This window comes from Pan troglodytes, chromosome 7, assembly GCF_028858775.2.
Source record: "Pan troglodytes isolate AG18354 chromosome 7, NHGRI_mPanTro3-v2.0_pri, whole genome shotgun sequence".
NCBI lineage: Eukaryota > Metazoa > Chordata > Mammalia > Primates > Hominidae > Pan > Pan troglodytes.
In genome coordinates, this window is record NC_072405.2 from 37,465,197 (window position 1) to 37,477,414 (window position 12,218).

The 12,218-nt window shown below is 43.7% G+C and overlaps 1 protein-coding gene across 7 annotated transcripts in view; it reads right to left on the reverse strand.

The window, feature by feature from the left end:
* The window catches only part of KIF13B (kinesin family member 13B), a 193,805-nt gene that overhangs the window by 34,905 nt on the left and 146,682 nt on the right, over positions 1-12,218 (reverse strand). For 5 of the 7 annotated variants that reach the window (XM_063816266.1, XM_009455127.5, XM_009455126.5 and 2 more), the window contains 4 exons: positions 11,268-11,360; positions 7,729-7,881; positions 7,182-7,322; positions 5,950-6,003 (listed from right to left, as the gene is read on the reverse strand). In XM_063816266.1, coding sequence (XP_063672336.1) covers positions 5,950-6,003; positions 7,182-7,322; positions 7,729-7,881; positions 11,268-11,360 — 441 coding nt within the window. The remainder of the gene's footprint in view (positions 1-5,949; positions 6,004-7,181; positions 7,323-7,728; positions 7,882-11,267; positions 11,361-12,218) is intronic. The other 2 variants (XR_010159235.1, XM_016959285.4) reach the window with 1 other exon arrangement.

The following is a 12,218-nucleotide window of genomic DNA, read 5'->3' on the forward strand; positions in this document are numbered from 1 at the left end:
GGCTCTCTCAATAGCTCAGGTCTAAACGTGAAAGAGTATGATATCCCCGTTTTACTTCTCCTCCAGTAATCTACACCCCTCCACCTGAAATCGAAAAAGATAAATCTCTGATCTGTCTCCAACATCCTGCATGTCTACCACACTTCAGAATCAGCCATGATACAGTTACACAGAGGGAAGCTGGCTTTGTTTTGGATCCTTACCCAGCTTTACTGCCATTAGGGCACATTTGTCCTCACAGGCGGACTCAAAGAGATAAAATCCTAGTCGATACTGAAGTCACTGGTAGCCAGCACCATGCTCAGGGGCAAAGTGGACAAGGTAAGAACGCTGGAGGCTCCGGGGAGGGCCTGACTTGGTCCCCAGGGACCCATGCAGTTTTTCCCACTCCTGCTCCTCTGCCAGATACAGATTCTTTGGGTTTTCTGGGAATGAGTCTGGTTTTGATCAGGAAAGTGACAAAAAGGTAAATAACGAGAAGTGCCAGTGACATTTCGGGTCCAAAGGCAGCTTTCACTGCAGCTGGAAGAGGAGTGACTCATGCTTGGCACCTCCTCCCAGGGCTGCGTGAAACCATCACGGCTTTCAGGAAGGCGATGGAGCCAACACAAAATTCAATTCTGCTAACTGGGTATTTGTTCATGCTATTGACTAATCTTAATTTCCTCAAAAACTCCAATCAAAAGATGACAAACATACAACCTTATTGACTTCTTAAAAATAAAATTTCTCCTAAAATAACTTTGGAAATAAAAATGATTTTGTCGGCCAGGTGCGGTGGCTCACGCCCATAATCCCAGCACTTTGGGAGGCTGAGGCAGGCAGATCACGAGGTCAGGAGATCGAGACTATCCTGGCTAACATGATGAAACCCCGTCTCTACTAAAAATACAAAAAATTAGCCAGGCGTGGTGGCGGGCGCCTGTAGTCCCAACTACTCGGGAGGCTGAGGCAGGAGAACGGCTTGAACCCAGGAGGCGGAGCTTGCAGTGAGCCGAGATAGCGCCACTGCAGTACGGCCTGGCGAAAGAGCGAGACACTGTCTCAAAAAAAAAAAAAAAACAACAAATAAAACAACAACAACAGCAAAAAAAATGATTTTGTCTTGACAGCATTTGTCACATTGCAAAAGACCTCAATGCACAGCTGACTCCAGGGTGGAAAGACCAACGACACGCCGAAATTCATCCTGCCCCTCAACTTCAGCCAGTCTTGGCAGACAGTCATAAAAAGCCTGCTAAGGTTTCATTATACCTAGAGAAAATATCTGTACAATAATGATGAAACACACGATAGCAATAAATAGAAACACTACTTCCATCAGGGATCATATTTTATATTTTTAATTGAAAGACTTATCCCAAGAGTGATTTATTTTAGGCCCTATGGTGAATTTCGCATTTGGAATAGTTAACAAAACTATTTTTTTAAGATTAATTAGTTCATCAATTCAATCTTGGTGGAGTTCAGCAAAAACAATTCCACTTTTCATATGTAGGCGCATCGACAAACAGAGGAATGGAAAGCAGGCTGGCCTCATTCCAAGTATTATTAGGCCAAACTGTGAGTTCATCTTTAGAACCGAACCACTTTCCTCTCCCCTCCCACGTCCTCACTAAGCTACTCGGGGACCCCAAGGAACCAAGAACCAAAAGTAGGAAGGTCCAGAAGCGTTAACACAACTGTGAGACATCACAGTTACTTGCCTAATATGATTTGTCTTGCTAATCCCCAGCCCTGCACGGAAGGCACCTTGCACAGGCACACAATGAGCCCTGCAGCGTTGCACCTGAAATGGTCTCCCCCATCCTCACCCCATGCTGTCTCCGAAGCATGTGGATGAAGTCCTTCCTAAAACACTCCTCCCCTGGACTTCTGAGACTCCCTTGGCCCTGTCTTCATTCCTCCCTGGCGCCGCCACCTCAGTGCACCTCAGTGGCCCTAAGTGTCACCACTGCCTCGGTGCTCCCCAGCCAACCCGGCCCCACACTGTCCCCACTATCCCCTCGGGCTCCCAAACCTGGCTTCAACTCGGACACCTGAGACCCTCAAAAATGAAACTGAATCATTTCCTCCCCAAGCCTGCCCTATAGTTCATCTCTCGGACCTATACACTGCTGTCCAAAACCCGATGTCACCCAAGTCCCCTCACTCCAGCCCGTCACATACTTGGCCTCTGCAGGATTCTAGAGTACCCCTCTCCAACCCATCTGTGTCTCTCCTCATCTCTCTGGCTATTTCTCCCCTAACCGGTCCCTCCACTCTCCAACTCAAAACCATTTTTCCCCACGTTTGCATTGATAACTGCATACATTTGTACCATATAGTTTCCTAATGCAAAATTACACACCACAGCTAGGGATGGGGTGGGGCTCAGCTGGACCATTAAAACAAACTTTTGAATTCACGTGTGGCCCTATTGCTGCTCTGTTTTCAAGTCCTTCCATGATGTCCAACTCCCCTGCCATTCCTTGGGACATGACGTCAAGACGCCAAAAATAAGGCCCCGCCTCTCTGGGTTCTGCCCACAGACTCCCTCTACTTTTTCTTTTTTTTATTTTTTATTTTTTTTGAGACAGAGTCTCGCTGTCACCCAGGCTGGAGTGCAGTGGCGCGATCTCGGCTTGCTGCAGGCTCCGCCCCCCGCGGTTCACGCCATTCTCCTGCCTCAGCCTCCCAAGTAGCTGGGACTACAGGTGCCCGCCACCTCACCCGGCTAATTTTTTGTATTTTTGGTAAAGACGGGGTTTCACTGTGTTAGCCAGGATGGTTTTTTTTTCCTTTTCTTTTTTTTTTTTTTTGGAAGACAGGGTCTCTCTCTGTCACCCAGGCTGGAGTGCAATGGTGCAATCATAGTTCACTGTGGCCTCAAACTCCCGGGCTCAAGTGATCCTCCCCTGCCTCAGCCTCGAATAGCTGGGATTACAGGCATGAGCCATCATGCCTGGCTAATTTTTTAAATTTTTTTTGCAGAGAAAGGGACTCCCTATGTTGCCCAGGCTGGTCTCAAACTGCTGGGCTCAAGCCATCCTCCCACCTGGGCCTCCCAAACTACTGAGATTACAAGCATGAGCCACCGCGCCCGGCCTGTACACTCTGAGCTTGACTCCCACCGCATGTACTGTCAAGAACACAGCAACCTGGTTCATCCCCAAGCCTTCGTTCACACAGATCCTTCTGCTCACAGTGTTCCTTCAGCTCCTTTCCTGCCTGTGTGGACCTCAGTGTCATCCTTCAGGGGGTGGCTTAAGAATGGCCTCTGCCCTGCAGCCTCCTGTGAGTCCTGTGTGAAGCCAGTGGGGGGGGTCCATGCCCTCTGCCATGCCCTGGCTTGGTTCTAATAGCATCTCTGCTCCTTTGTCCTATTTTTCTGGTGTACGTGAGGGACAGTACTTTTCTTTGAAGTAGATTCTATTATTTTCTGTTATTGTGTCCATTTAAAATAAGGAAACTGGGCAGAGTTTGTTTTTTTTTTTTTTTTTTTTTTTTTTTTTTGAGACAGAGTCTCGCTCTGTCGCCCTGGCTGGAGTGCAGTGGCACGATCTTGGCTCACTGCAACCTCCGCCTCCCGGGTTCAAGCAATTCTCCTGCCTCAGCCTTCCGAGTAGCTGGGATTACAGGCGCCTGGCACCACACCCAGCTAATTTTTGTATTTTTAGTAGAGACGGGGTTTCACCATGTTGGGCAGGCTGGTCTTGAACTCCTGACCTCAGGTGATCCACCTGCCTCGACCTCCCAAAGTGCTGGGATTACAGGCCTGGCCAGAGTTTTCTTAACAGAAGAAAAACAGAAGAATTTTGGCCACTTCTTTCAAGGAACTTATAATTGGAGATTTGGGTTAGATACATTTTCCACAAAAGCACAGGAAGTCATGTTTTTCTTATATTTTCCTTAAGATATTTTACTTACATTAAAAAGTCACATACAATCAATTTTCAAAAACTCTGCTCTCTTCAGGTAATCACAACTGATGCTAAGCTACAGCTAATCAAACCTATCACTGGCAGAGTACAAACAAGCATTAAACTTCAGCACACTTACAGAAACCCGTGTCCATGCAGGGCTCCAGTGAACGGATAAGCTGGACAGCAATTTGTATGTCTATAAACATATACATGTATCATAGTGTAGGCAAACTACTAATAATCTAGATCTTAAAAAAGAGTCTACAGCCAGCAGCAGTGGCTTATGTCTGTAATCCCAGCACTTTGGGAGGCCAAGGCGGACAGATCACTTGAGGTCAGGAGTTCGAGACCAGGCTGGCCAACATGGTGAAACCCCGTCTCTACTAAAAATACAAAAGTTAGCAGGGCGTGGTGGCGAGTGCCTGCAATCCCTGCTACTGGGGAGGCTGAGGCAGGACAATCACTTGAACCTGGGAGGCAGAAGTTGCAGTGAGCTGAGATGCTGCCACTGCACTCCAGCCTGGGCAACAAGAGCGAAACTCTGTCTCAAAAAAAAAAAAAAAAAAGTCTAATTAATGCATCAACTTAATCTTCATTGTTCTTAAGTTTTTATAAGGAAAATGTCAAACATACACAAAAGCACGGTGTAGAATAATTAACAATTGGAATAGCACAATGAACCCCACTCAGCTTTAAGAATTATCATGAAGCAGCCAATCTTTTGTCTCTGTCACGCTACCTCGTAGATTTGAAAACGACTCCCTCACATCAGACCATCTCATAAGACCACAGCCACTACTGACCTCCTCAAGGGCTGCAAATCAACATGGGGCATGCTGCACACAGATGGCAGTACCAACATCTAACCAGACCCCTCAAAAGTGACAGGCACAAACTATGATGTGTGGTGCCCAAGTAAGACAGTTTCAAGGAGTGATAACCTTTTTGAAAAAGAATGAGTTCTCCATGCTTAAAACTCTGCTAAACAGGGAAGGCTCTATTACACATAAATAAATTCCAGCGAATAAAATTTCCGTTCCCTTGTTTTTTCTTTCTTCTCACAAATAATGTTAACTTTTAGATGTAATTTTCTTATTCCTCATACATTTTTCAATCATTATACATCAGTACTTCTCTACAAAAATCTGATTTGGGCCAGGTGCAGTGGCTCACGCCTGTAATCCCAGCACTTTGGGAGGCTGAGGCAGGTGGATTACCTGCGGTCTGGAGTTTGAGACCAGCCTGGCCAACACGGTGAAACCCCGTCTCTAGTAAAAACATAAAAATTAGCTGGGTGTGGTGGCATGTGCCTGTAATCCCAGCTATTCGGGAGGCTGAGGCAGGAGAATCGCTTGAACCTGGGAGGCGGAGGTTGTAGTAAGCCGAGATCGCGTCATTGCACTCCAGCCTGGGTGACAAGAGCGAAACACCGTCACACACACACACACACACACAATCTAATTTGAAGTTTCTTTTTTTTTTTTTTTGAGACGGAGTCTCGCTGTTGCCCAGGCTGGAGTGCAGTGGTGCGATTTTGGCTCACTGCAGGCTCCGCCCCCTGGGGTTCACACCATTCTCCTGCCTTAGCCTCCCGAGTAGCTGGGACTACAGGTGCCCGCCACCTCGCCTGGCTAGTTTTTTGTATTTTTAGTAGAGACGGGGTTTCACCATGTTAGCCAGGATGGTCTCGATCTCCTGACCTTGTGATCCGCCCTCCTTGGCCTCCCAAAGTGCTGGGATTACATACGTGAGCCACTGGGCTCAGCCTGAAGTTTCTTTTCTGACAGAAATAGGAAGGAAATTTAGACAGAAGTACAAGCTTTAGCAGAAAAATTGTTTTTCAACCCCAGTAGTCAGTCTAATAAACCTTATTTTAATTGGCAAATTAAAAGAAATGAACTCTAAAACACTTTCCAGTAAGTTTCACATAATACAGATGAGTAGAGGAAATTCTGGCTTGCAAAAATAACCTGAGATTTGAGAAGATGAAAGCTGAATGGGAAATGGGACTTAAAACACTGATAGAAATAGTTAAAACACCTACCTTGTTGCTGCCTAGACTGTATGATGGAATGAGATCTTGTCGGCTTCCAGACAACTGAAGAAGAAAGAAAGGGGGGTTAGTTATTTATGCATCAGAGCATAAACGTGGTCTAGGCAACGCCAGTCTTTGCCAACCCAGTCAACCGAACGTCAAAGTTGGGTGGCAGCAGAGAGGTTGTCATGACGAAGGCTGCACACTAGTGGTCTTTGGGACATTACAAACATTGAATTGGTTATGAACAATTTTCAGATGAGAGATTTCTATAAGATCTGGATATTCAGTTCACACTGAGGTCACAACCGGCTGGACCTGAACAAGAGATGTCGCGTTGGGTGAGCCCTTCTGTGTGAAAGATACCAGGTTACTTGTTATCTAACCATGGCCTGAGCTTATGATTCCTTTCTCTTGGTATCTGTAGCAACTGTAAATAAACTCACAAACTATTTAAACTATCAGATCCCAAACACTGAATCTCTGCATATGTCAGTGTATTTTAATATATCATTTTCTGAATAAATGAGACGTTATCCGCCTTGAGTTAAAGTGATCTTCCTAAATGTCTGAGATGGTTGGTGGCATCCAGCGTGAAACTCCTCCTATCGCTCTCTCTTCTCTCTCAGACACTAAGGCCAAGGTCAGCTGCCCTTTCTCACAATGCTTGTGCTGTAACTTCTCTTGGTGTGAAGTTAGGAGGAAAGTATCATTTTTCATATCCACATCTTCATCAAAAATGAGGAAAAGAGTATTCAAGGGGCCAAGAGCCTATTTCTTTGTGAAGGATTATTCCCATGTTCAATATGCACATAAATTATATATAGGTTTTTAAAAACAACAATAAACTGAAGCCATTGTTATGAAACAACCCCATGTATCTGACGCATGGACACCACCCTGGCTGTCTTGTGAACAAATGGTTTGTGAACCTGGTCCAGACTCCTCCTCAACTTAAAAATAATCTAAGCCCAGAAAATGGCATTGGCTTGCCATAGGCCCCTGGCTAGTTTGGGTTTAGTTCCACAAACATTCACTGAACACCTCAGTCTATGCTAGGCAGTGGTGATCGGAAGATAAGAAACACCTGAAAGGTACTTAACTGCTACTTCCCCTATAATATTAGTAGGAACAGGGGCAGAGGTGCACAGACCCAGTTGGGTGGAGACCAGGGGCCCTGACATCGGTCCTGGCAAAGGAAGGGTTTCGGAGATGGGGTTTGACGGGTGGAGAAGAGTTACCCAAGAAAAGAGGAGAGGAGAGAAGTCCCAGGCACAGCACAGAGCTTGGTTCCACACACTCACTCTGTTCACATTTGGAGAACTGATACTCCTCCTGCTCAACTTTCCTTTTCCTGTTAACTGTTCCTTCACCGCAACTTCCTGTGAATCAGAAAACATACAGAGGAAAAAGACATGTAAGAGACACACTGCAAAAGCAACACCATGTACAGCAGACTTGCAACCCCCATCTATACAGACATTCCTAGCTATTTAAACAATGCTGTTACGTGATTATTACGTACTGCATGCCTGTATCAAAACAGCACATGAGCTCCATAAATACATACATCTACTATGTACCCATAAACAGATTTTTAAAATTAAATAAAGGCTGTTACTTTGTAAGACAGAATGACCCAATTACAATCACTCTGGATTATTCAAAGTTCATTAGAGTGAACTCTTCAAATGTTAGGTGCAACAACACTGTGAATTACAGAGTCAAACACAGACTCAGCCTGCATCAGGGCCTCTGCTGCCCGCCCTATCCATGCGGTTGGCTAACCTGGCGCAGACGATCTAAAGTCAGGAGGTTTTCTACAGCCAGCACGCTCCTGAGGTACTTTTCAATATAAGCCTCCGAGTCAGCAGAAGCTGGGTTTTCAACATTGGCTGCCATTCTTGCTAATGCTTCCCGTTCCTCCACTCCCTGGGCATCCTGAGCAGTGGAAAGTTATACATTATAAAAGCTTCTTGATGTACACACACACACGTACACGCGTGCACACACAGACACACAGAATGTATTCCAAAATTCCATTTTAAAGTCAGCTTTGGAACGCCAGAGCATTTTTCCAAGGAAATAATGAAAAGGTGATTAGGTGACTAGGTCCACTTGAAAGGCTGGTTAATTTAAACACAGCACAGCTGAAACACAGCGCATTCTCAACAAAACTGTTCTCTACTACATTCCCACTACAAAAAACCCATGACTGGTTAGAAAGGATTTTGTCGACTAGCCAGAAATGTAACCACCGTAAAAACAATTCAGGAACATTACCCCCGCCCTGGAACTCCTGAGGGACAGAGAAAGGGAAGAGGGGCTGGGGTGACTGCTACACAGCGTAGGAATCAAACTGCCTCCCAGGGAGGAGGCCCGGAAGGGAGAAGATAGTGGACATAGGGTTTCAGCGCCTGCCACCAAGCAGCCCAGGGTAGCTGACATATTCAGAACATGGCAGCTTCTAGAATTGGTTCAATCTTCTGCTCGAGTGGCAGTGGCCAAAGGCCTGGAGCCGACCAAGGAGAGGTTATCTAGGTAAGTTCTCCTACACTGAGCTTTCTGGTGTAGCCCATCCCCAATCCTGGGATGTGAGCTGGCTGTGCATACAAATGGGAGGTGCACAGTCAGAAAGAGGCTTTATTAATGTATTTAGTTATTTCAAGCAAAGTGGGCTCTTAACAAATTACTGTTCTCAGGAAAAATCAGATACTTTATTCACTTGTAAATTTCTTATAATAATGCCAAAACTACAAAATGTATAACCATATGCCACTGCATCTTAAATGCCATCAACTGTAAGACAAAATATTTTAAACAAGATTGAGGGGAAAACAAACTCTGTTAATTTTAAGATACCATCAATTATAAGACACATTCTACTTCAAAGATACTTTTAAAAATTTAAATGAGTCTTAGAACAGATAAAATGTGGGAGGATTTGTAAGACGGCTTAAGTTCACAAAAACTTTTGTCTCGTACAGTAATTCATCTGAGCCTTGTAATAACCATGAAAAGAAGGAATCATCCTCATTTCCTAGATGACAAGAGGAAGACCACACAATTAGCAAGAGTCAAAACTAGAACTTAGGTCTCCCGTCTCCTGCTAGGGTATTCTTTTCACCCCAACACAGAATACTTTCAGGGTCTGGAGGGAACAGATATTATCCTAATTTTACAAGGAGAAAGAAATTGTCTCTGGCCTGGGCCACTTCTTTTGGCCATGATGCCCTAATGGCTTCTGTGATACAGAACCCAAGCAACTTTTGGGGCTTTTTCATGATGAAACTTGCCTATTAAGGGATCTTTTTATTTTGTTTTTAGGTCTAGTCTTTACACAATCAGCTTTATGTTTCATTTTGCCTTTATCATCAGGATTTAATAATGTGGAAACAATGTTTGCCAGCTTGGATGTTTAGCCAACTAACAGCAAATTCACATGAGGTTATGTTTATCTTCAAGCTGATCCCCCCATATTTCTTTCCTTTTAAAACCCTATCACCTGGAGAATAAAAGCACTTTTTTAAAAAGGCATAAGAAACTAAGTGGGAGAGAAGGAAAAGGGAGGGGAAATGGAGAGAGAAAAGGAAGAAATGAAAGCAGTTTCCTATAGCCATCACCGTTTCTCAACTGCATTCAAGCGATTTACAGAGACAAGATCTGAAACAACTGGAAAATATAGAAAATGTTTAGATACACAGAGTAAACAGTAAGTCTCTAGCTAGACATAGATGTATACTTGTTTTAAATCTTACAAACAAGAGTGAATGAAGCACACAGAGCAATCTATTACAGGCCCAAGACCGTGCAACGACTAACTCTGCAAACAGGCTTAATTTTTAAATGTTCTGCAAACTCCAAATTAAATAATTAGATGGTTAATATTTACTATGCAAGTCTAACACTTCAAAGATCCAGGAAAGAACTAGTTACTATCCAACATGACTTGAGAGGCAAAAGCATTTTGGAACACAAGATATCTAAAAGAAAGCCTAAGTACCATGTAATATTTTTCTTTTCCAAAAGCTCATCTCCGGCCAGGCATAGTGGCTCACGCCTGTAATCCCAGCACGGGCGGATCACGAGGTTAGGAGACTGAGAGCATCCTGGCCAACGTGGTGAAATCCCGTCTCTACTTAAAATACAAAAATTAGCTGGGCATGGTGGCATGTGCCTGTAATCCCAGCTACTAGGGAGGCTGAGGCAGGAGAATCACTTGAACCCGGGAGTCGGAGGTTGCAGTGAGCCAAGATCACACCACTGCACTCCAACCTGGTGACACAGCGAGACTCAGTCTCAAAAAAAAAAAAAAAAAAAGCTGATTTCTGTATTAAAATATACACTGTTCACCTATTGTTCAAATACTCAACAGTGTCAATGGGCAAATCCTAAGCCCTGAAATAATGGGAACTGGTGCTGGTGTTGATGGCATGGTATGAGGGGCGTATTCTGATGTCTCACACCCCGACTTCTCCAACCCCGAGGAAGTGAAATCTCCACCCCCTTGCCCACATCCCCTCTTTGAGGGTGAGGGTGGGAGAAGGAATTTTCTCTTTTCACAGAGTCCTTCCCTTAGGACCCTCACTTCTCATGGCCCTGCAAGGGATGCCCCATTTCCCAGCTGTGCTGGCACCTGGGTGAATGAATACATGTCTAATTCATGAATCACCTATCAGGAAGTACAGATAAGCCACATCTTCCATCAAGCTTGTACCAGGGATAAATTTAAGCTCTGCTTCTCTGAATCCTCTGAATATCTCAATTAGTTCAGAAAGAGAAATAATAATAGTACTAATAAAATAATCATAGTAACAACGATAGTAGCAATAACATATTCTCTAGCACACGCACAACAATTGGTACACATTGTCTCATTTGATCCTTAAAAACACTTTGTGCAAAGATATTACTAACCCTATTTGACAAGAAAAAAAAATATGGGCTCAGAGTAATTTACGCAAGTTCACTCTGCTAATAAGTGACAGAAACAAGATTTCTGTTTGACTTCAGGATCCAACTGGAATCTCTATGCTACGCTGCCTCCCTTCCTGGGTACAATATGTTTCTCTTCTGTCATCTTCTGTGTAAGAAGGTGTTGATTTGCTTTTCAAAAGAAAGTTCTTCAACAAAATACTAAAACTAGAACTTTTAAAGCCACAAGTACATTTTACTATGAATTGATATTAGAAAATTCCTCTAAAAATCTATAGCTTCCCTAAACATACACTTTCACTTCATATGTATGTCATGGGTAGGTCACTTTTCAGGGAGTTGGCTCTTTTTAAGTGTTTATTTTTAGTAAATTTAAATTGTATATCCTTCACCTCTGGAATATTGGAGACAATTTCAAAAGTCACTCCACAGCCAGGAATAGAACTTCGATGAGACATCTTTTTTAGGAGACTCTGTGCAAAACCCTAGAGAAAAACAAAATAGAAGATATGGTTTCCCACCTGAAAAACTGAGTTTACATTAACAAAAGACAGCATGGAAAATACTGGTTCATTCTAACCAAAAGAAAACAGAGCAGGTTTCCAACATAAGCAAGTGAAATCACCAAGTACGGTTTCTTCATCGTTGTCCTATGGTACGAAACCAACTTATGAGATGCCCACCATGTATGACAGGTCTTACACCCAACATAGGAAAAGTATACACCACCAAGTCTGTAAACTGGCAGTAGGCATCTGGATGAACGGTGCTTCAATGCTACAGAAATAAAAGCTTGTTGACTTCCACACAATAAAATGACCTTCTAACTAAGATGGAAGCAACAACTGGTGATGCTTACGCTTTTTTTCTCCCTAGCACGATGGACATCTGGTACCATGAATATTGACAAGTCCAGGCATTAAATTCTTGACCAAAGCAAGATCGTTATGAGGAATGATTTAAGAGTGCACGGTCATTGTTTATGCTGACTGCGCTCTTTGCACAGTTAGGAATTGAACTGTTGAATTAATGCAGAGATGACTCATTTCAAGATGCTGTTAAGACTGAACACCCTGCAGAGGTTGAAGAGAGCAGGGATGAGAGCAGAATACCATCAGGGAACAAAGGTAAAGGGGAGAGCACATGAAATGGGCACCGAGCTTTCTCCCCATGCAAAAGGAATGGCAGAAACATGTGAAGCCCCCAAGAAAAGAGCAAAGCCAAGCTATTTGGTCTTAGACATACATCATTTCACAAACCTACCTAATGATAATTTATTTCATATTCAATGATCTTTACATTTTTAAAAGAATATAGCATCTCAGAATGCAGAGAGACCATTT